The 25,952-nt window shown below is 40.5% G+C and overlaps 1 protein-coding gene across 1 annotated transcript; it reads right to left on the bottom strand.

The window, feature by feature from the left end:
• Positions 1–145: 145 nt before the first annotated feature.
• Positions 146–25,592, bottom strand: LOC118381284 (somatostatin receptor type 5-like). Its single transcript, XM_052513249.1, is given in 5 exon segments — positions 146–390; positions 6,830–7,279; positions 9,949–9,993; positions 9,995–10,706; positions 25,064–25,592. Coding segments are annotated over 4 exon segments (1,287 nt in total). The 5' UTR covers positions 10,703–10,706; positions 25,064–25,592; the 3' UTR covers positions 146–306.
• Positions 25,593–25,952: the final 360 nt, after the last annotated feature.

Consider the following 25,952-nt stretch of genomic DNA (forward strand, 5'->3'; position numbering starts at 1 on the left):
TGTAGTGTCAGAACAGGAAGTGTTCTTTGAAGTCCCATGTACCTCTTCTTCCTGTATCGTCGAAACAGGTCATTGGTCAAGAGCTACATGGATTGACAGTGGGAGGCTCCCAATGATGGATTGTTTGTCATGATGGAGAGGAGGTGGCTTGGCTCATCAAAGCATAGACTAACCAGTCAGGGCTTATCAAAGTGTAGACTCACCAATCAGGGCTCATCAAAGCGTAGACAGACCAATCAGGGATTATCAAAGCGTAGACTGACCAATCAGGCCTCATCATAGCGTAGACTGACCTATCAGGCCTCATCATAGCGTAGACTGATCAATCACTGGGCTCTCTAAGGGCAGAAGCTCCGTCGTCATGTTGGCACAAGTCTCAATTTGAACACACTGCAAAGACAACAAGAGATACATTTAGACACAAACAATGACCAGCACACTCTATCAGGGACTCCTTGGCTGGACAAAGCTTATGACATACACTCCCCCATCCCCCTTTGCCCCCGTCCGTCCATCCGTCCCCCCATCCGTCCGTCTGCCCCCAGCCCATTCCCCGTCAGCGACAATTTGTTTTTAATCTTCAAACTGTAAAAGAGACGATACATCTATTTTAAGATATAATAGAAAAGAGGACATCTCTTTGAGCATCTTCTGTCTGATATGTCACACAGAGCTGCTGCTGATTTGTTATGTATTCTCACATTATGGCATCATAGACACACATTCACACTAACAGGGAGTACTAGACACAGACACAGCTCTCAGATGGAGACAAGTCACACCAAGGAGATCACCAGAAATCTATTCACACACAAACAAGTGAACTTTTATGTTTTATTAGTCTTATGTACAGGACACACATGGTAAACATCATCCAACGAAATGCTTACTTGCAGGTTCCTTCTTGACAACCAACAACAGTAAGACATGATAAAAGATAACAATTCAAATATAAAGTAAATGGCTCAGTACAATATAATTTTTATTTTTGCATAAGTATTATATATGAAGGCACAGTTTATAGTCCAATATTTACACGTGTTTTGGGGGAAGGGACGATCCTGGGTGGGCAAGTGTATAAATTGTGCAGTATTTAACAATGATAATAAGAGTCTGGTAGCAGCAGTTGTGATGTGTGTGTAGCATAAATATGTGTGATTGTGTATGCGTGTTTGTGTGGATGACTGCATATCTGTTGTGTGAGTGATTAAATGAGTGCATATGTGCTACGGTGTGCAGAGTGACTGGAGGTGGTCAGACCAGTTGTTCAGCAGTCTGATGGCTTGTAGATAGAAACTGTATCTGAGTCTGTAGCTATCAGACCTCATGCTCCGATACCATCTGCCCGACGGTAAAGGAGTGACTAGGTGTGTGTGGGTTCCTTGATGATGCAACTGCTCGCCCCCAGGCAACGATTGAGTAGATGTCCTGGATGGGTGGGAACATGGTCCCAGTGATGGGGCGGCAGGGTAGCCTAGTGGTTAGAGTGTTGGACTAGTAACCGAGAGGTTGCATGTTCAAATCCCCGAGCTGACAAGGTACAAATCTGTCGTTCTGCCCCTGAACAGGCAGTTAACCCACTGTTCCTAGGCAGTAATTGAATTTGTTCTTAACTGACTTGCCTAGTAAAATAAAGGTTAAAAAAAAATAATTTTAAACTGGGCCTTCTTCACCAACAAAAATTAAATACTGTATTCTATTCTACTGTATTTTAATCTGTGCCACTCTGACGTTGCTCATCCTAATACTTGTATATTCCTTCATTCCATTCTTTCACTTTTAAATGGTGTGTATCCAGCTGTTGGTGAAGGACAGTCGTGGATGAAGCAATTCCTGTGCCAGGCTGTGATGCAACAGGTCAGCAGTCCTATTTGGAATTTCTTCAGCCGCCGTAGGAAGCAGAGACGGTGTTGTTGGTCCATGTCATGTCCTTGATGATGTGGACAGCAAGGAACATGACTCTACTGTAGTCCCATTGATGTGGATCAGGCATGTTCCCCCCTCTGCTTCCTGAAGTCAACAATCAACTCCTTTGTTTTGCTGATGTTGAGGAAAGGTTGTTGTCCTAGCATCACAATGCCAGTTCACTTACTTCCTCCCTTTAGGCTGATTCGCCGTTGTTGGTTAATAGACCTACAGCAGAGGACTCAGGACACACCCCTGGGTGGCCCTTGTGTTAAGAATCAGTGTGCTGGAGAATGGCTTGTCAATCCTGACAGCTTGTCATCTGCCCGTCAGGATGTCCAGGATCCAGTTGCAGAGGTGGTGTCCGGACCCAAGGCTCTGAGCTTGGTGTTGAATCAAATCCAATGAAAATGTATTTGCCACATGCATCGTAAACAACAGGTGTAGACTAACAGTGAAACGATGTACGGCCCCTTCCCAACAATGCTGGGAGAAAAAAAGATAAATAGTAACACGAGGAATAAATACACAATGAGTAACGATAACTTGGCTATATACACGGGGTACCAGAACCAAGTCGATGTACTAGGGTACAAGGTAATTGAAGTAGATGTGTACATATTTATAGGGATAAAATGACTATGCAACAGGATAGATAATAAACAGTTAAAGCAACGTAAATGCAAGAGTTAGTGCTAAAAGGGTCAGTGCAGAAAGATACATAGTTAACCAATAGCTACCCGGACTAACTATTTAGTAGTCTTATGGCTTGGGGGTAGAAGCTGTTAAGGGTCCTTTTGGTACCAGACTTGGTGCATCAGTATCGCTTCCCATGTGGTAGCAGAGAGAACAGTCTATGACTTGGGTGGCTGGAGTCCTTGACCATTTTTAAGGCCTTCTTCTGACACCGCCTGGTATAGAGGTCCTGGATGGCAGGGAGTTCGGTCCCAGTGATGTACCCTCTGCAGTGCCTTGCGGTCGGATGCCAAGTAGTTGCCATAATAAGTGGGGGTGCAGCCAGTTAAGATGCTCTCAGTGCTGCAGCTGTAGAACTTTCTAAGGGCCCATGGTAATCTTTTCAGCCTCCTGAGGGGGAAGAAGCATTGTCATGCCTTCTTCGTGACTGTGTTGGTGTGTGTGGACAATGATAATTCCTTAGTGATGTGGACACCGAGGAACTTGAAGCTCTCGACCCACTCTGCAACAGCCCCGTCGATGTGGATTGGGGAATGCTAGGCTCTCTAGGTCCGGTAGTACACGATCAGGTCCTTCGTCTTGCTAATGTATAGGGAGAGGTTATTGTCCTGGCACAACACTGACAGGTCACTGAACTCCACCCTATAGACTGTCTCATCATTGTTGGTTATCAGGCAAACCATTGTTGTGTCTTCAGCAAACTGAATGATGGTGTTGGAGTTGTGTGCGGCCACACAGTCATGGGTGAACAGGAAGTACAGGAGGGGACTAAGCATGCACCCCTGAGGGGCCCCCATGTTAAGGGTCAGCGTGGAGGATGTGTTGTTGCAAATTGGAGTGGGTCCAGGGTGTTTGAAATGATGGTCTTTGCCATGACCAGCCTTTTAAAGCATTTCATGGCTATCAATGTAAGTGCTACTGGGCGATAGTCATCTAGACAGGTTACCTTGGCCTTCCTGGGCACAGGGACTATGGTAGTCTACTTGAAACATGTAGGTATTACAGACTGGGTCAGGGAAAAGTTGAAAATGTCAGTGAAGACACTTGCAAGCTGGCCAGTGGATGCTCTAAGTATGCATTCTCGTAATCCGTCTGGCCCCACGGCCTTGTGAATGTTAACGTGCTTAAAGGTCTTACTCACATCTGCTATGGAGAGGGATATCACACAGTCATCCGGAACTGCTGGTGCTCTCATGCATGGCTCAGTGTTGCTTGACTTGAAATGAGCATAGAAGGAATTGAACTCGTCTGGTAGGCTCACGTCACTGGGCAGCTTGTGGCTGGGTTTCCCTAATCGTTCATAGTGTGCAAGCCCTGCCACATCCAACAAGCATCAGAGCCAGCATAGTAGGATTCGATCTTAGTCCTGTATGGAAGATTTGACTGTTTGATGACTCGTTGGAGGTCGTAGCAGGATTTTTTTTTAAAGTGTCCGGATTAGTGTCCCGCTCCTTGAAAGTGGCAGATCTAGCCTTTAGCTCAGTTTGGATGTTGCCTGTAATCCACGGCTTCTGGTTGGCATATGTATGTATAGTTACTTTGGTGACAACGTTGTTAATGCACTTCAAATAGCTACACTTTGCCTTCACACTTTGCCTTCATGACAGCTTTGCACACCTTGGCATTCTCTCAACCAGCTTCACCTGGAATGCTTGTCCAACAGTCTTGAAGGAGTTCCCACATATGGTGAGCACTTGTTGGGTGCTTTTCCTTCACTCCGCGGTCCGACTCCCACCTGTAGTCCAGTACGCCCCTTTGCCTCCTCTCCGCACTTGCCCTGAGGTGCGTGTCATCAGTCCGGTGCCACCTGTACCGGTCCCACGCATCAGGCCTCCAGTGTGCCTCCACAGTCCGGAGCTTCCGGCGACGGTCCCCAGTCCGGGCCTCTGGCGGCGACGGTTCCCAGTCTGGAGCCTCTGGCGACGGTCCCCAGTCCGGAGCTTCCGGCGACGGTTCCCAGTCCGGAGCTTCCGGCGACGGTCCCCAGTCCGGAGTCTCAGTCTGGAGTCTCCAACAATCACGGTCGGGTTCCACAGAAGCGGAGGGATCAGTGTAGGGAGCGGGACTGCATCCAGAACCGGAACCGCCACCGAGGGTTGAAGCCCACCCAGACCCTCCCCTGTAGGTTCAGGTTTGCGGCCGGGAGTCCGCACCTTTTGTGGGGGGTACTGTCACGCCCTGACCTTAGAAATCTCTGTTTTCTATATATTTTGGTTAGGTCAAGGTGTGACTAGGGTGGGGACGTTTTTATGTCTAGGGTTTTGTATTTTGTTGGCCTGATATGGTACCCAATCAGAGACAGCTGTTTATCGTTGTCTCTGATTGGGGATCATATCTAGGCATGCCTTTTTTCCACTTTCTGGTGTCCACTTTCTTGTCTACAGTTAGGTGCCTGTGTGCACACTAGTAGCTTCACGTTTTGTTAGGTTGTTTGTTTTTTGTTTTTGAGTTTCAGTTCATAAAAATATGTGGAACTCTATTCACGCTGCGCCTGGGTCTCCTTCATACGATGAACGTGACAGGAACTCAAAAGGTGTGATATAAATTACCAAAAATGTAGATCTGAATGTGCAAATAGTCAGGAATGATTCGCAAGGAAGGTGGATCCTTTTGAATATCTCAATGGGCCGTAAAGGTTATCACTCTACAAACAAAAGTTTTAATAGTAAACAGAATGAGATCGGATCATCATCTAATTGGCATTCACATAACTCTTAAATATTTTCCACGTGGATGGGGATATTGGAAATTTCATCAAAGTTTACGGGAGGACAACTTATTTTAAACTAAGACAAAATAATGTATAACTGAATTTTTCCAGTATAGTATAGGTTCAGCAAATCCCCTTATTGTTTGGGATACCTTTACATGTACCTTCAGGTGTCATTCAATTCAATATTCATCAATAATAACAAAGCAGTTTCTGGCACAAGAGCCAAGACTAACAAGGGATATACATTAACTTTACATTACATTTAAGTACAGGCTCTTATCAGAGCAATACAAAAACTTATGACAACAAATACTTTTAAGGGGGGGTGAGAAGGATTACTTTATATCCTAGGTATTCCTTAAAGAGGTGGGGTTTCAGGTGTCAATTAACTAAAGTACAGGTTGATAGCAATTATTCAGGAAAACAAAAATAACTTATTCAAGAATGATCTAATGTAATCTATTACAAAAATAAAGCAAACTGGATGGAATATGGAGAAAATGCACAACATTTTTCCTGAATCTCCAATACAGGAACACTAACAAAAATAATTTGCAGAAACTCGTTACTGAAGAATCTATGTTTCTCCAAATGGAATTTTAAAAGGAATTCTTCCCAAATAATATAAAAAATAGAAAATTAACAAATGTACAGAAAGATCAAATTACAGAGGAAGAACTTGTTGATGCTATTAAATCCTTTTAGTCTGAAAAACCCCAGAGCTTGATGGCATACCGGGTGAGGTATATCAAGCCTTCTTTAAATACTAAAAGCGCCATTGTTTGTTTTAACTACTCCTATAGAAATGGTAGTCTGTCAGGTACTCAGCAGGAAGGTCTGATTTCTCTATTATTAAAACAAGATCTAGATGGCAAATATAAAGACCCAGTCTATCTAAAAACTGGAGGGCCCTTACACGTCAATGTACTAGCGAAATGCATAGCACTCAGAATTTTAAAAAAGTAATACACTGAGGCATCAACAGTAGAGGAGAAATCAGTGGTACCCATTTACAGTACTAGTGGGTGTAACTAACTATCAGCACACAGTACACTGGATCCCCTCAGCGCCAAAGCTTCTGATCAGGAGGGTTTACTATGTTAGGCTTCCAGAGTGATTTTTCCGCTCCTCTCACCCTCTATGCTGTAAAGCTGTTGTGGGCCAAGGAGAAGGGTAAACGCCCTGTGTAGTAAGTGCTTATTAATCTATTCTACTTCTTAAGATGCTCTGCAGGTGAAAAAAACTATCAAGTAATATCATTTAGATAAATATAAATTACATATAAATTGGCTGTGAATCTAGTTATATTTTATACTGCGGTTGACTACCAATGAATGAAATGGACAGCCTTCAAGATTATCTTTGGCAGACTGACCAAAATAATTGAAACCTGACAGCCATTCACAGTTCTTGGGTAGAATATTGACCCATAGAATTAGTAGTCCACCCATCACAGAACGTTCACCTTATTGTGAATGTCCGTTCTAGTCGTTTTATTTCTATAGATTTACCTACTTGGTTGTTCTGCATGTGTCCATTGTTGAAGTCCATGATCCGGGGGGTGAAGAGCGGGTCATGCTGCTGCGTCGTCTCCACCCTCTCCAGCCTAGGAGATATGGGACGTCCTCCTCCACTCCCCATGTCTCCTCCGTCCCCCACCCCAACCCCGTTCGCCTTGTGGAGACACAGGACCTTCCTGAAGCTCTGCTTGAAGTTGTCAGACAGGAAGCCGTAGAGGAGCGGGTTGGCACAGGAGTTGACGTAGGTCATGATGACCAGGAAGAAGTAGACGCCGGCGGTGACACTGTTCTCTGGTATGATGAAGACGAGGTTGACTATGTTGGTGGTGAAGAAGGGCAGCCAGCAGATGACAAAGACCACCACGATGATGACCACCATGCGGGTGACTTTGCGTTCGGAGCGGCGCCGCTTGGTCAGGCCCGCCCTGGCCCCGGCAGACTTCACCTGTAATGAATGGGAGGTTTTGGTCTGTGACTTTGTGAAGGAATAGCTCTGGACATGGACACCTTTGAAGATCACTATATTGAGAGGATTTATAGTGGTTTGGAGAGGTTTTAGGCCCAGGCCAGGGTCTAAGGCACTGGTCCATTGGGTTTTTGAGAAGAAGGGATTAAGGACTCAAATGCACAAACCTAAGAATCCTCCAATGGGGTCTCAAACAAGAATGGGGTCTCAAACAAAAAATTAAAGTTCAAACAAATGGAATGGATCCTCAAACAAATGGAATGGATCCTCAAACAAATGGAATGGGGCCTCAAACAAAAATTAAAGGGATTCAAAAACAAATGGAATGGGGTCTCAAAAAATGCATTGGAATGGATCCTCAAACAAATGGAATGGGGTCTCAAACAAATGGAATGGATCCTCAAACAAATGGAATGGGGAATGGGGTCTCAAACAAATGGAATGGGGGTAAATGGATCCTCAAACAAATGGAATGGGTCCTCAAACAAATGGAATGGGGTCTCAAACAAATGGAATGGATCCTCAAACAAATGGAATGGAATTAAATGGATCCTCAAACAAATGGAATGGGGTCTCAAACAAATGGAATGGGGTCTCAAACAAATGGAATGGATCCTCAAACAAATGGAATGGATCCTCAAACAAATGGAATGGATCCTCAAACAAATGGAATGGGGTCTCAAACAAATGGAATGGATCTCAAACAAATGGAATGGATCCTCAAACAAATGGAATGGATCCTCAAACAAATGGAATGGGGTCTCAAACAAATGGAATGGATCCTAAAACAAATGGAATGGGGTCTCAAACAATTGGAATGGGGTCTCAAACAAATGGAATGGATCCTCAAACAAATGGAATGGATCCTCAAACAAATGGAATGGATCCTCAAACAAATGGAATGGGGTCTCAAACAAATGGAATGGATCCTCAAACAAATGGAATGGTCTCAAACAAATGGAATGGATCCTCAAACAAATGGAATGGATCCTCAAACAAATGGAATGGATCCTCAAACAAATGGAATGGATCCTCAAACAAATGGAATGGATCCTCAAACAAATGGAATGGATCCTCAAACAAATGGAATGGATCCTCAAACAAATGGAATGGGGTCTCAAACAAATGGTCTCAAACAAATGGATCAAACAAATGGAAAAACAAATGGAATGGGGTCTCAAACAAATTGGAATGGGGTCTCAAACAAATGGAATGGATCCTCAAACAAATGGAATGGATCCTCAAACAAATGGAATGGATCCTCAAACAAATGGAATGGATCCTCAAACAAATGGAATGGGGCCTCAAACAAATGGAATGGATCCTCAAACAAATGGAATGGATCCTCAAACAAATGGAATGGATCCTCAAACAAATGGAATGGATCCTCAAACAAATTGGAATGGGGTCTCAAACAATTGGAATGGGGTCTCAAACAAATGGAATGGATCCTCAAACAAATGGAATGGATCCTCAAACAATTGGAATGGGGTCTCAAACAAATGGAATGGATCCTCAAACAAATGGAATGGATCCTCAAACAAATGGAATGGATCCTCAAACAAATGGAATGGAGCCTCAAATGGAACAAACAAAAATGGGGTCTCAAACAAATGGAATGGTTCCTCAAACAAATGGAATGGGGTCTCAAACAAATGGAATGGATCCTCAAACAAATGGGGATCCTCAAACAAATGGAATGGGGTCTCAAACAAATGGAATGGGTCTCAAACAAATGGAAAACAAAAAATGGAATGGATCTCAAACAAATGGATCCTCAAACAAATGGGGTCTCAAACAAATGGAATGGGGTCTCAAACAAATGGAAATCCTCAAACAAATGGGGGAATGGTTCCTCAAACAAATGGAATGGATCCTCAAACAAATGGAATGGATCCTCAAACAAATGGAATGGATCCTCAAACAAATCAAACAAATGGAATGGGGTCTCAAACAAATGGAATGGTCTCAAACAAATGGAATCCTCAAACAAATGGAATGGATCCTCAAACAAATGGAATGGATCCTCAAACAAATGGAATGGGGTCTCAAACAAATGGAATGGATCCTCAAACCTCAAACAAACAAATGGAAAAATGGAATGGATCCTCAAACAAATGGAATGGAAACAAATGGAATGGATCCTCAAACAAATGGAATGGATCCTCAAACAAATGGAATGGATCCTCAAACAAATTAAATGGATCCTCAAACAAATGGAATGGGGTCTCAAACAAATTAAATGGATCCTCAAACAAATGGAATGGATCCTCAAACAAATTAAATGGATCCTCAAACAAATGGAATGGGGTCTCAAACAAATGGAATGGATCCTCAAACAAATGGAATGGATCCTCAAACAAATGGAATGGGGTCTCAAACAAATGGAATGGTCTCAAATGGAATGGATCCTCAAAAATGGAATGGATCCTCAAACAAATGGAATGGGGTCTCAAACAAATGGAATGGGGTCTCAAACAAATTAAATGGATCCTCAAACAAATGGAATGGGGTCTCAAACAAATGGAATGGGGTCTCAAACAAATTAAATGGGGTCTCAAACAAATGGAAGGGGCCTTAAACAATGAACAAACAATGAACAACATAAGACTAAAGAGGATGTGGGTTATAGTACAACACAACTATACCTTGATGATGATGAGCAGGTAGCAGAGGCAGATGATCAGCAGGGGGGCCGAAGAAGCCCAAGATGGCCGTGTAGAGGATGAAGACCGTTGACCACAGCTCCTGGGGATCAGGCCAGCTCATGTTGCACGAGTTGAAGCGGTCCTGAACATCTGAGTAGATGGTGACCGGCAGCACCACCACGAACGACACCACCCACACCAGCCCGTTTATGATCTTAGCCACCTTCGGCTGCCGCCACTTGACGCTCCGAATGGGGTGCACCACGGCCAGGTAGCGGTCAATGCTCATTACGGTCAGGCAGAAGGTGCTGGTGAACTGGTTGATGGAGTCTACCGTCATGACCACACGGCACAGAAACTGCCCGAACGGCCAATAAGAGAGCACGTTCTGGGTGGTCAGGAAGGGAAGTCCTAAGATGTACAATTCATCTGCCAGGGCTAAGTTCAGAAGGTACATGTTGGTGACAGTCTTCATCTTGGCATAGCGCAGGACCACGTAGATGGCCAGCGTGTTGCCCAGGAGGCCCACCATGAATACAGTCATAGAGATTACTGCCGTGATAACGGTGCTGCTGTCCTGGAAGGGAGCGCTCTCGCCGGACTCATTCATGAAGAGGTTGGTGACCGTGGAGTAGCCCCTGGAGGAGGAGGAGAGGTTGAAATCCCCAGGGATGGAGGTGCAGTCTTGGGGATTCATAGCGGGGAGGTGGGGGTGGGGTTGGAGGTCAGGGAGATGAATCAGGAAATGGCCCATAAGGCTGAAAATAAAAATAGAACTGTCAGTTATTGAGGATGGAAAATAGACATTCTAATAGATGGACATTTTGAAAAGAACAGAATAGAAGAAGAATATAGAATAAATTAGAATAGAATTGAACATCATTAGTCATTCTGACATTTGTCTATGAAAACCATCTTATGGATGAGAGGTTGAGTGATGTTTCAATGTTTGTGTTATGTAATAGTGTGATATTTCACCTTTTCTACTATACTGCTTCACCACTCCACTTTGTTCACCCACAACACCACATGGACATTCTCTGGGCAGGGGGCCCATATTGACACTGTTCACTCTGTACTTCATCAGAAAGACAGCACATTTTCATGGACTACCTCAGGCAGGCATACATCCATGCACTTCTTCCACGTATTCCTCATGCCTTACTACAAAGTAGTCACCCTGCCACTGACTTGGTAAATAGCTGAAGGATGGGGTTGGAGAAATGTAGCCAAAGTGGTCACCCTGCAACTGACTTGGTAAATAGCTGAAGGATGGGGTTGGAGAAATGTAACCAAAGTGGTCACCCTGCAACTGACTTGGTAAATAGCTGAAGGATGGGGTTGGAGAAATGTAGCCAAAGTGGTCACCCTGCAACTGACTTGGTAAATAGCTGAAGGATGGGGTTGGAGAAATGTAGCCAAAGTGGTCACCCTGCAACTGACTTGGTAAATAGCTGAAGGATGGGGTTGGAGAAATGTAGCCAAAGTTGTCACCCTGCAACTGACTTGGTAAATAGCTGAAGGATGGGGTTGGAGAAATGTAACCAAAGTGGTCACCCTGCAACTGACTTGGTAAATAGCTGAAGGATGGGGTTGGAGAAATGTAACCAAAGTGGTCACCCTGCAACTGACTTGGTAAATAGCTGAAGGATGGGGTTGGAGAAATGTAACCAAAGTTGTCACCCTGCAACTGACTTGGTAAATAGCTGAAGGATGGGGTTGGAGAAATGTAACCAAAGTTGTCACCCTGCAACTGACTTGGTAAATAGCTGAAGGATGGGGTTGGAGAAATGTAACCAAAGTGGTCACCCTGCAACTGACTTGGTAAATAGCTGAAGGATGGGGTTGGGCAAATGTAGCCAAAGTGGTCACCCTGCAACTGACTTGGTAAATAGCTGAAGGATGGGGTTGGAGAAATGTAACCAAAGTTGTCACCCTGCAACTGACTTGGTAAATAGCTGAAGGATGGGGTTGGAGAAATGTAACCAAAGTTGTCACCCTGCAACTGACTTGGTAAATAGCTGAAGGATGGGGTTGGAGAAATGTAACCAAAGTGGTCACCCTGCAACTGACTTGGTAAATAGCTGAAGGATGGGGTTGGAGAAATGTAACCAAAGTGGTCACCCTGCAACTGACTTGGTAAATAGCTGAAGGATGGGGTTGGAGAAATGTAACCAAAGTGGTCACCCTGCAACTGACTTGGTAAATAGCTGATGGAGAATTGTAACCAGTTCACCCTAGACAGAGCTTGGATGCAAGGATGGGGTTGACCATCCAAGATACCCAAATGTAAATACTTTTAACCTTGTTTTGATACTTTTATACAGTGTTTGTTTACAATTGCATTGTTTACAAACAAAGGGGTAAAACATGGTTATATTGGGGCGGCAGGCTAGCCTAGTGGTTAGAGCGTTGGACTAGTAACTGAAAGGTTGCAAGTTCGAATCCCCGCGCTAACAAGGTACAAATCTGTATTGCCCCTGAACAGGCAGTTAACCCACTGTTAACTGCTGTCATTGAAAATAAGAATTTGTTCTTAACTGACTTGCCTAGTAAAATAAAATGTAAAAACATTTGGGTTCTGTTTGGTTCTGATGGGGTAAGACAGTGGAACTAAACTCTTATACTCTTCAATGGGTTTATATTATGAATTCTAAGTCCAAGAATGGATGTAACAATCTGGCTAGTCTGTCAATGGCGTGCAAGTCTAGGCCAAGGCTAGGTCAAGGGTTGACATTTTATTGTTCATGATGGGTCAGTGTTTCTGAGTAAACCCCTAGCTACTAGCTCCTGAAACCTGTTGCGCCAATAAGTGGTCTGATGTGGGGATTCATTGAACCGCAGTCCAAAACATTGGAATGACGTCCATTCAACAGCCTAGTGTTGTGACTATAAACAATTGCATGTGGCATGGAGGCGAAGTTGCATAAATCGGTTTGACATTTCTAAATCAAAACTATTGTAAGGACATAATTGTCTGACTCTATTAGCGCAAAATCATGACAGTTTCTATTTTCACTCATGAAAAATTGCACTTTCCAGTGCCCAAAAATTGGTTATATAATATTCAAATTTATACAGAAAATAAATAATAATAATAATAATAATAATAAAGTAATAAATAAATAAAGTAAACATAACATGACTTTGTTTAATAACTTATGTTTGTGCCATTTACAGAGGCAATCCGCAGTTACTACATCCATTTTTGCACCGTTAAATGATTGATATATAGCCATTGATTCTTGAATAATATACTTTATCAAAGCCTCATGAGCTTAGTTCAACTGTAGGAACCCATCAGAAGCCAAAATATAAGCTTGTTTTATGTCAATGTTTGTAAACAAAGTCCATGTAAACAACCACTATAGCTTTAAAACATGTTAAAACTATCATTTCAATCTCATGGATGGTAAGTCCTTGCATCCATAGCTTTGTCTATGAATTTGTGAGTGGTTATATTACTCAAGCCCCGCCCCTCAGCTGTTTACCAATCCAAGTGGCGGGGTGACTGCTTTGTAATATTTTGAACAGTCTATGTCATGGAAAGAGCAGGTGATCCTAATGTCTTGTCCTCTGTGTGTGTGTGTGTGTGTGTGTGTGTGTGTGTGTGTGTGTGTGTGTGTGTGTGTGTGTGTGTGTGTGTGTGTGTGTGTGTGTGTGTGTGTGTGTGTGTGTGTGTGTGTGTGTGTGTGTGTGTGTGTGTGTATATATTGTAGCGACCCGCACAGACAGTGTGTTATGTGTTAGGCTGTGTGTGTGACCAGTGTGTGTGTGTGAATGTGAATGTGTGCCGGGCATATAGGGGGTTGGGCTGAGATTTTTGCCTTTGCTTATGTCTGGGTGTCAACATTGGCTTGTGGGTTATATATACGGCCCAAACATATATGAAGGCTATCTGTCTGTTGTAACTGATATTGCTTGCACATCGAATTGCTACTTACTGCCTGTCTGTGGCTTGCTTTTTGCTATGCTGTGTACATCTAGCTGGCCTAAATAGCTGCATGAAGGCCAACTCCCTCTCCTGAAAGAAGAACATGAAATTGCTAGACTGCCTGTTGTCGTTCTCATGTTTGCTTTGATTACTGTTACAATAGACAATGAACTAAGTTTGTTTGAACAAGCAGCAGGGGAGTCACGAAATGAGTGAGCACTAAGGCAACAGCTGAAAGGACTCGATCCTGCACACGCGCTAAAAATCTCAGTATCTTTAGCGTAGCCACTCTGTATAATTTAATGTTTTTAAAATCTTAAAGTGGTATTTGTAGCTGAAATGGTTCAAGTTTATTAGCATTATATCTATATACATAGAGTATACCCCCCCCTCCTGGCACCTACTACCATACCCCATTCAAAGGCACTTCAATCATTTGTCTTGCCCATTCACCCTTTGAATGGCACACAGACACAATCCATGTCTCAGTGGTCTCAAGGCTTAACAATCCTTCTTTAACACGTCTCCTCCCTTCATCTACACTGATTGAAGTGAATTTAACAAGTGACATCAATAAAGGATCATATCTTTCACCTGGATTCACCTGGTCAGTCTATGTCATGGAAAGTGAGTGTTTTCCTAATGTTTTGTCATTATAGTCTATATTATGTCATTATAGTTTCTAAAGGTTTTAGAGAACTTGAAGTTAGGACAGCCTAAGCATCTTAAAGTTGGTCTTGTCGCCAAGGAGTAGGACCGTTTTGAATAGCTACCACTGTATTCGTATGCTTCTCATTCAAACCCATGTTCATTTATGCAAATGTTAAATGGTTATAAATCCAAAAAGTATAAATAGTAACAACAAGCCGTATGCAAGCCATCTGAGTTGAGTCAGTCTGCACATTTCAACATGGGATTGAAGTTCATAGCTTAACCCTGTAAGACCCATGGTTGAACAAATGCAATGCTTCCAAAAAATTGCATTGTGTACAGGTCCTAAACTAAAACATCATGACAAACACTACCTAGTGCATCTCCTTAGACCCAGATGTATCTCTGAGCAGTATGCGTTGTGTGTCTGTATGATTATTGTGGCATCAGTAGACTCTGAAACATCAGAAACCTGTCCACTCATCTAAGACTACACCAGTCCACCAAACAAGCATATGTTGTAAGCCATCCATGCAAGTACATACAATATTTTTCCCTATCTTTCTAAGATGTAGTGATTATGTTCAAATAAAATCATTTCAGAAACAAACATTCTGAGCCAGAGCTAGAGTTAGATTTGTAAGTGCTGCAAAAATGCAACATTGGGCTTAAAGGGTTGCCAAACTGAGACATGGAACCACATTCATATTTGATAGACAATTTAGAGAGATGGTTTACCTTCCGACATCAAAATAACTCAAATATATATATTTCAACAACAAACCACAAAATGGTGGTTTATGAGGTCAGAATACTGCAATTACGTTTATTCATTTGATGTTAAAGAAGTAAGGTCAAATTGGGATTTAGGAGGTGCTTAAACCTCCTGACAACAATACTGACAGCAACCCTTATCACATCATACTATAGGTCATGGGGGGACCTACACTTTTTGGGGAGAAAGTCAGTTCTGGTTAATTTTTAAAGGGGCACTCTGCTCCAAAATGAATGAAAATGAAATAATGCTGACATTTAAAATATACTTTCCCCCTCCAGAAATGAGCTTAATAACATATTGGACAATACTATCAGGCAGGGGTTATCATTATCACCTGATGTAGCCCATATGATGCAACATAGTGTCTGTAAATAAACAGCCTGAAGGTTACCCATCTGCATTTGCCCCATTTGGCTAATCATTACCTAGATCACAACCTCTAAAGTATAAACATTAGGCTAATCATTACCTAGATCACAACCTCTAAAGTATAAACATTAGGCTAATCATTAGCTAGATCACAACCTCTAAAGTATAAACATTAGGCTAATCATTACCTAGATCACAACCTCTAAAGTATAAACATTAGGCTAATCATTAGCTAGATCACAACCTCTAAAGTATAAACATTAGGCTAATCATTACCTAGATCACAACCTCTAAAGTATAAACATTAGGCTAATCATTAGATAGATCACAACCTCTAAAGTATAAACATTAGGCTAATCATTAGCTAGATCACAACCTCTAAAGTATAAACATTAGGCTAATCATTAGCTAGATCACAATCTCTAAAGTATAAACATTAGGCTAATCATTGCCAAGATCACAACCTCTAAAGTATAAACATTAGGCTAATCATTAGCTAGATCAGAACCTCTAAAGTATAAACATTAGGCTAATCATTAGCTAGATCACAACCTCTAAAGTATAAACATTAGGCTAATCATTAGCTAGATCACAAACCTCTAAAGTATAAACATTAGGCTAATCATTACCTAGATCACAACCTCTAAAGTATAAACATTAGGCTAATCATTACCTAGATCACAACCTCTAAAGTATAAACATTAGGCTATCTTGTTGCTAGTTGGCAACACATTAATGACTTGAATGCCCCCCCCCCACGCAGCCAATGGACTAAATGTTAAATTCCTGTTGCTGCAGGATTATTTTGCTGCGACAATACAGGTGAAATGAAGATCCTACCACTGTAGTAACAGTAGAAAGACAAGTGATCCTCCTCTTTTAACAGTGACTGCTTTCAAAGGTGTGTTTTCCTGCGACTGCATTAAGAATGTTGTACAGTGAGTGACAGGGCATACATATTTCTCTCCCTGTGCAGCACTCGCAATTTGAATACGCCTTCGAGAGGAATACATTATAGGCTGAACAATTGAATAGTTCAACTATTCAACAGTGGGATTCTTTGATTTTTCTGTTGCATACTCCCTTTACAAAAAAGGATGTAAAATTTGCAGTTTCACATGTGAAAATCGCATTTTCAAATGTTGAGCTTAAATTTCACGTGAAAATATTTTCACATGTATAAAATGTGGAGTTCACTTGTTAACACCAACTTTCCATGTGAGTTGCAGTTGCACATGTGAAATTAGCTGTTTCACTTCATGTGAATTTTAGATATGCAGTTCAACATTTGAAAATCAAATTGTGTGCCGTCCTATCGGACATCCAATCACAGCCAGATGTGATACAGCCTGGAATTGAACCAGGGTCTGTAATGACACCTATAGCACTGTGATGCAGTGCATTAGACCGCTGTTCCACTCCAGAGCCCACACCAAGACACGTATAAAACAACCGTGTAAAAATCACATTTGCATTTTCACATGTACGAAAACTCCACAGGTGAAAATCTCCCTTTCACGTGTGATGGTGGAATAGTGTTATTCACCTCACATGTGAAGAGGTGTTGTTAGCATGCTGCAGTAGCAATGTTTCCACATATGGAAGTGCAAATTCTGTAATGCCATTCTGTCAAAAGGCAACTTAGCCTATCTGAGTATAATAATTAAAGTGTGTTAAAAATGATTATTTCTTATTTCTGAGCCATTCATTTGAAGTGTTACCTGGCGGATTGGGTCCAATTTAAACCCTGGTTATGTCTCCAAGTTAAGCCATAAAGGACAACAAAATATTACTAAAAGAAAGTTACATAGAAAATCCACAAAACATTTGATCTTTTAAAAAATGTATGTTTTTGGGGGCAAAATACAAAATATGGACTGGTCAAGTTGATACATTTTGCCATTTCAGACAAAACCTCCAAAGTCCCTGTGCCCAAGAAAGCATAGGTAACCTGCCTAAATGACTACCGCTTTGAAAGGCCAGTGATGGCTCATATCAACTCCTTCATCCGGAAACGCTAGACCCACTCCAATTTGCATACCCCCTCAATAGATCCACAGATGATGCAATCTACCCTTACTTTAAAAACAAATTTAAATCAATAATCAAAGGCCTATTACAAGTATTTCTGAAGGGTAATATATTTTTTCCTCATTTGGATGTATGCTGGCTTCTTAATGTTACCATTTTAATGCACATTTTTTATGTTTCTGGTTCGAAAAGTATAAATAGTATCAAAAAGCTGTGGGCAATTATTAAATTGTTTCAGTCTGCATATTTCAACATTAGTATGGTTTTGATAGCTTAAACGGTTCAAGAAGAGTAGCGTTAAGGTTTGACCATTCAAGTGGTATTTTAAGGGTCTGCAATAAACCATTTATTAGCCATTTATAAATTGTTTGTTCACCATTTATTAAGCATTACTCCCACATGAATAAACCATTTACTAATCAAGTGAAGTATTTTGCATTCTTTCATCTCAAATCAAATCAAATTGTATTTGTCACATACACATGGTTAGCAGATGTTAATGCGAGTGTAGCGAAATGCTTGTGCTTCTAGTTCCAACAATGCAGTGATAACCAACAAGTAATCTAGCTAACAATTCCAAAACTACTACCTTATAGACACAAGTGTAAGGGGATAAGAATATGTACATAAAGATATATGAGTGAGTGATGGTACAGAGCGGAATAGGCAAGATACAGTAGATGGTATTGAGTGCAGTATATACATATGAGATGAGTATGTAAACAAAGTGGCTAGTGATACATGTATTACATAAAGATGCAGTAGATGATATAGAGTACAGTATATACATATACATATACATATGAGATGAATAATGTAGGGTATGTAAACATTAAGGGATGCTATGTATATAAATCTTCCATAAATGTTTGGAGTGACCAGTGTAAAAAAGATGGGCATGCCATTGGTAGACATTCTGTAGTCCCTGGTAAAATAACAAGCACACAACACAGGATGTTAAAGGAAATATATATAAGTGTGAATAATTAATAATAATTAATAATGTGGGAGTAATGATTAATAAATGGTAAGCAAATGCCCTTTAAATGCCTTATAAATGGTTCATTATGGACCCTTAAAATAAAGTGTTACATGCACTTGTATTGCCATTGAAATGCATTTGGTGAAATGCACTTAAGAAATGTTGAGTAGAAAAGGTATAAATAGAAGGGAAAAAATCTCAAGCAATCAAAGTTGGGGTTGTTTAGTGTTGAATGTGTACGTGCTTTAAGTGCTAGAGTGAGTGGAAGAAATAGATCAACTACAAAAGTACATTTCCTAAAGAACATTTGTGTGCTTGATAGCTTGTCTTAAAGTATTTATAGTTTTGAAATACGTTATAGTAGTGATAGTGACTGCAGTACCCTTACAGGAAAAACCATATCCATTTCATGTGATCTTATGTGAAGTTAATGTGATAACATGTGACAACATGTAAAAGAAACATGTGACAACATGAAACTACACATATAAAAACATGATCTCATGGAAATAAATGTGACAACATGAAACTACACATATAAAAACATGATCTCATGGAAATAAATGTGACAACATGAAACTACACATATAAAAACATGATCTCATGGAAATAAATGTGACAACATGGGGATGTAAAATTTCATATCTTGAAACTATGTGACAACTTTTTAAAGTTTTTCCCGTTAAAGTGCAAGTTAGATTTTCAAGTGACAGTTTTTGACATGTGAAAATGCAATTCCACATGTGAAAGTTAAGATGCTCATTTAATTTTCACGTGAAAATTGAAATGAGTGAAAACATGTTATTCTCTTATTTTTTGTTGTTGTAAGAGAAGTAATGAAATGGAGGTTTTAAGGATTTACTTTGAAGTCCAAAGTGTACAGGTGAACTCAGTGTACAGGTGAACTCAGTGTACAGGTGAACTCAGTTATTCATACAGCCATGGTGGCATAGCAGGAGAATCAGAATACCGGGAACTAAGAAGTTCTGAGTTCAAATCCCAGGTGAGAACATGTTGACTAATAATGACTGTATAAATATACATACACAATGTAATCATGTACATCACGTTTGTAAGTTGAAAACACTGTGGCTATTTCAGGATGTTCCAGGGACATCGTAACAACACATTTTTGCTTGCAGTGCATTATGTGAACATTTTAATTCACATGTGGGCGGCAGGGTAGCCTAGTGGTTAGAGCATTGGACTAGTAACCAAAAGGTTGTAAGTTCAAACCCCCGAGCTGACAAGGTACAAATCTGTTGTTCTGCCCTGATCAGGCAGTTCCTGTTATTGAAAATAAGAATTTGTTCTTGATTGATTGACTGATTGATAGCCTAAATATGTAAAAGTTGGTTTGGTGTTTCTAGCTTGAGCGGTTCAAGAGTTACTGCTATTTTAGAGTTAATTTGTTCTTAACTGACTTGCCTGGTTAAATAAAGGTTAAATATATATATATATATATATATATATATATATATATATATATATATATATATATATATATATATATATATGTGTGAAGGTTAATGTGAAATATCATCACTTGTGAAGTGTTCCAAAACCACATGATTTCACATGTGAGAGGTTATGTGATTACTTGTGGAAATCCACATGGTGATGAAAATGCCCTCCTACATACCTATGCACTTACCTTTTACACAGAAAAATGGTTGGATGGAAACGTGGTAACTGTCTGCAAACCTGCATGGTGACATTCTTTCTCCACACCTCTTCTTTGGCTGCATTTACACAGGCAGCCCAATTCGGATATTTAGCTGCTTATTGGTCTTTTGACCAATCAGATCAGCCTTTTTGACAATACTTGGGCAAAAGATCCGAATTTGGCTACCTGTGTAATATTCTTTCTCTCCAATTGTCATGTCACACATAACAAAGGCATGGTTTTCTATAGTCAAATTCTAATTCCTGTCAACGCGCCCTGCAACAAGAAGGAACTGGAAAAGTGGCATATCTGTTGATTTGAAACTCTGGATGATGGCCTTGTGAACTATCTTATGACATTTTTAGCTAACCACATTGGAACATTCTTATCTTTAAGGACATGGATGTCCTGGCAATAAACCAGCTCATCTCCGGGTGACTTCAGTCACAGTAAAATGCTATGATAAGTGACGCTGGGCAAATACCTAACGTCAAGCCAGATAGTTTCACAGTCAGTCATTGAACTAATAGAAAAACTAGACACAGGCAATGCTGCATATCAATGCAAAAGCCTGCAGGCAAAAAAATGTTCATGCATTGAATTGTTCACATTTTACAATTGTATAATATATATAAAGTTGGTTCAGCCATGTGAAAAGAATAATACATACATACTAGAAAAGTACATTTCCTAAAGAATATGTGTGTGCTTGCTAGCTTGTCTTGAAGTATTTATGGTAGTGCTAGTGACTGCAGTAGTAATCGTAGTGACCGGTTACAGTTGAAATAGTAGCTAGATTGAAAGATTGATTGATTGATTGATTGATTGAAATATTGATTGATTGATTGAAAGATTGATTGATTGATTGATTGAAAGATTGATTGATTGATTGATTGATTGAAAGATTGATTGATTGATTGAAAGATTGATTGATTGATTGAAAGATTGATTGATTGATTGATTGATTGATTGATAGCTTAAATATGTAAAAGTTGGTTTGGTGTTTCTAGCTTGAGTGGTTCAAGAGTTACTGCTATTTTAGATGGGTAATTTATGCAAATGTCAATAGTTATAATTTATAAAGTTTTGACATTTTAAAAGTTGTTTTAATGTTTGTAGCTGAAATGGTTAAAGAGCGGTAGCTTTTAAAATGTCCACCACTTTGTTCTTATGGCTGGCATTGAATCCATTAAGTGTTATGCAAATTTATGCAAATACATGTATTTATGTAGTTTAGAAAGGTTTTATAGAATTTTGTAGTTAGGATAGCCTGAACATTTTAAAGTTGTTCTTGTAGCTTAATTAGCTTAGGAGCAGGACAATGTTGAATACCTACCAATGTATTACAATTGTTCTCATTCAAGCCCACATTAATTCATGCCACCCAAAACATGATTCATATTATTACGTAAGAGATCTAGAGTGGTCTTGCCTTCAGCAAGCACACTAATAATAATAAGAGTATGTAACGGCCTAGCTATGCCACGTGTGGATTTCTGTGAGACTTGCTTGATACGGAGTTGATAAGAGTCATTCTGTAGTCAATGTTACTTACTATATCAGCACGTGCATAAAGCCTAGGTGTTGTGCAGCTGCTGTAGCAGCAACCTAAAATTAGGTTTGGAGTCTATTTTTCTCAGATCCACATGCGTAAACACCATACAAAGTGCCTAAATATTTTTTTGACACTTAAAAAACATATTCACTCAGCTTCATAGTGAAAATGTAATAGAAATTTGAATAATAGTAGTCGGTTACATCAACACAATAGTTGTCATGCACTGACCTTAGTTATCTTTGTTTTCTATATTATTTGGTTAGGTCAGGGTGTGTCAAGGGTGGTTTGTGTAGTTTTTGTATTGTCTCTGGGTTTTTGTATGTTTATGGGGTTTTCTAGTCTAGGTGTATATATGTCTATGGTTGCCTGTTTATCGTTGTCTCTGATTGGGGACCATATTTAGGTAGCCATATTCCTTGGATCGTTGCCTGTGTCGTTATGTCTATGTATAGTTGCCTGTGTTGACACTTGTTGTTCATAGCGTCATGTTCGTTTTGTATAGTTTGTTAAGTGTTCTTCGTTCATTTAAAGAAGAATGTATTCTCATCACGCTGCGCCTTGGTCTCCTCTATATGACGGATGTGACAATAGTAGAAGGCTACCTGTATGAAAATCACATAAAAATAAAACTGTCGTTTTAGGTGCTTCTACACCTTCTACACCTACACAGCACTTTGTGACATCAGCTGATGTAAGAAGGGCTTTATAAATACATTTGATTGATGTCTTCCTAGTTCATAACTGGAGGTAGGTTATATGTATAGTAGCAATAGGTTTATTAGAAACATTTAAACATTTAAACCAGCTGATGAACCGAAAGGCAGTTGCAGAGCTGATGGTCTACCTTGTATTATCTTTTGAGGCAGAGGATGCTGTAGAGTAGACCCTCCCCCAACCCTCCTTAGAAATTATTCTGATGTGACAGGACAAAGTTGGCCAAATGGATGCCACCAGTTTGGTCATCGAAGTTGAGAAGCACCCTTTGCTGTACGACCCCAGCAACCCCAAATACAAGGATGCTTTGTCCAAAGAAAAAGCATGGAATGCTGTAGCAACCGTCCTCGGAGAACCAGGTATGTTTTGTCAACAGAATCAATTGATGTGCATTTGTTCTGGCCTACAAAGTACAGACAGCTAGCCAGTGGCGGCTGTGATTGGTTGAAACCCAGGGGTGGTGTTCTATTTAGAATGAGCAGCCAGCTCACAAATGAACAAGTGCCCCAGGGAGAATGCAACAAGCATGCAGATGCTATAAGTCAAAACACATTATCTAACTGGAGATGGCTAACATAATGTCACAAAGCATGATGTGCTAGCAAGTTAACTTTCATTCTGAAATAACTTCCTATTTCCAAGTTAGTCAGATATTAGTTTAGAAAGACTTGAAATTGGCATGGGAGCTACCTAGCTAACAAGCTACCAGCTAGCTATAGCTAGCTATCTGCTTATCAAAGGTAGATAAAGGGTTTGACCCAAAAATCTACCTGTCATGCCCTGATCTGTTTCACCTGTCCTTGTGATTGTCTCCACCCCTTCCAGGTGCCGCTGATTTTCCCCACTGTATTTATCCCTGTGTTTCCTGTGTCTCTGTGCCAGTTCGTCTGGCATGTTTCCAAGTCAACCAGTGGTTTTCCTGTTCTCCTGCTTTTTGCATTTTTCCTTTTTCTAGTCCTCCTGGTTTTGACCACAAGCCTGTCTGCCACTCTGTACCTCCTGGACTCTGATCTGGTTTTGACCTTTTGCCTGTCCATGACCATTGTCTTGCTTACTGTCTTGCCTACACCTTTTTGGATTAATAAACATTGTAAGACTCCAACCATCTGCCTCCTGTGTCTCGCCTTATGTCATGACACTACCAAACTATTTCACAATGTTTGTCAAAGTTACTATAACTAGTTAATTAATTTGATCATGCTTTGTGATAAACACAGATTTACGCTGTGTAAGTCAACACAACATGTCGCCTGATAAACACCATGGGGAAAACAATACAATTGACCAGCCACAGTCATGCTTTTTGCCCAACCAGATCTGCGATGAGAAGGTTCTAGCTAGTGTATCCCTCTGTCCTTCCACTCTTGTTGGATGTAGATGTACGGTTGATCAGGTCCCAGGCTTCCATGACTGTTGTGATTATTTACAAGTTAAATACAATTAGCTTTTTGCTTAAGCATCATCTGTACCTGATAGAGCAGATCTAGTCTCAAGCAGAAGTAAGCTGTGGGGGTTGGAGAGACTCATTGGGAGGAAGACTAGATCAGACCCAGAAGTTCTGAGTGAACATTTGAGTGCTCCAGGGTGGTCCATTTATTTATTGATGTAAAAATGTATGCTATAATATTCTGTGATTTCATTGGGGCAGTTCTTCCTCATATCAAATAGGTGGCAAAACAATCCAAGCAATGTTCACACGGCCTATGTGCCCACGGAGCTGCTGCTGCTGCTGAGTCAATGAGGGGCAGAGTAGTAAGTGACTGCACCACTTGTTTTGAACAATATATTTTTTAAACAGGGAAATGTACACATTTGCCACACTTTTATGAAACATTTAAAACATAATCATGATTATATAATATATATTTGTATATATATATAAATATATTATTATATATTATTTATTTTTACAATTTGACCAATCACATGTGGGGTTCTGCCCCTAACGCCCAAATGGGCAGGCCACCACTGCAGCTAGCCAGCAACTGTTCAATTGTTGATTAATGAATGAGGTTAATGAATTGACTGCCAGATGGTTGTAGAATTTTTACTCAGCTTTATTTTTGATGTAATGAGAAATATGGTTGTCGTCATATACACACATTGGACCCCAAATCAAGATATTCCTTGCAGAACAGATCTAGTACTACTGATTCTGCTTCCACCCACGCATCTGTTTCCCTCTCTGGTGTAGCGTGTAAAATTACTGCACTAACGTCCTGTTCACAGTTTGGGAACGCGCCATCCAGGTGTACAGTAGCTCCTCTAAGTGTTAGAGTAGTCTTGTTTTCGCCAAGCACACCAATCCTTCAAACCTAATATTACATTGCTTAGGGACATATTAAACAATGTAACTTTAATCTTGTTTTAATAATTCCCATGAAAAAACGAACATATTTGCTCGCTTTATTAATTTCTATTGAAAGACTTACCTGAGCGTTTCATACACTGTCCATGGCACGTCCGAGTTTCGCCGTTCGCGCAGTGCGCATTTCCATGTCTTTTCCACTTCAGACGCGCGCCTTTATCGACGTGGTGCTGTTAAAGACTTGTATCAAAGCAACGAAATGTTTTGAAGAAGTTGACTATGTTACACAACGATCAAGTCAACAAGTCCTCGTGTCAATTCCAGGCGGGAGCAGCACACACTCAATAATCCGTTTTTGCATCTTTGCTGATCTCAAAACGCCCACAATCTAATCATTATTGTTATGTAAACTAAGATACATTTTCTTATCAAATCAAAGTATCTTGTTTGATTGTGATGAATGTGTAGTTTACTGTTAGCAAAGTAAAACAGCAAGCTCCAGCTCTGCACGGTGCAGAATTCATTTGAAGGTGGGAATGCAGTTAATTCATCTGGAGCTTTTCGGCTAGTCCTTTTGGAGAGGGAGGCTGGCTGCTGCGCTGGTATTTATATATCACAATAGCGCGACAACGTCACTATGCTTCTGAGCAGGTCTCTCACCAATAGCTACTGATCCACCATAAAGACATACATACAGTACTCACTTGTTGCACAAGCTAAGGCAATAGGACTGATGCAACCTGGACTCAGGGTTAGGCATAACATAGTAAAGGACAATCGTGGATGTTCAAATTAGAATGATATGTAACATTTGGTATGGTATTTATACATGTGTGGATATCTATCATCAATTTCGTATGATATGTTAAGAATTGCAATTCGTACAATATGTTGTGAATTTGCAATGCGTATGATATGTTACGAATTCCAATTTGTTGTTGCTAACGTTAGCTAGGTGGTTAAGGTTAGGCATTAGGTTAAAGTGTTATGGTTAGAAGAAGGGTTAGCTAACA

Source organism: Oncorhynchus keta, unplaced genomic scaffold, assembly GCF_023373465.1.
Source record: "Oncorhynchus keta strain PuntledgeMale-10-30-2019 unplaced genomic scaffold, Oket_V2 Un_contig_9955_pilon_pilon, whole genome shotgun sequence".
In the NCBI taxonomy this organism is placed as follows: Eukaryota; Metazoa; Chordata; class Actinopteri; order Salmoniformes; family Salmonidae; genus Oncorhynchus; species Oncorhynchus keta.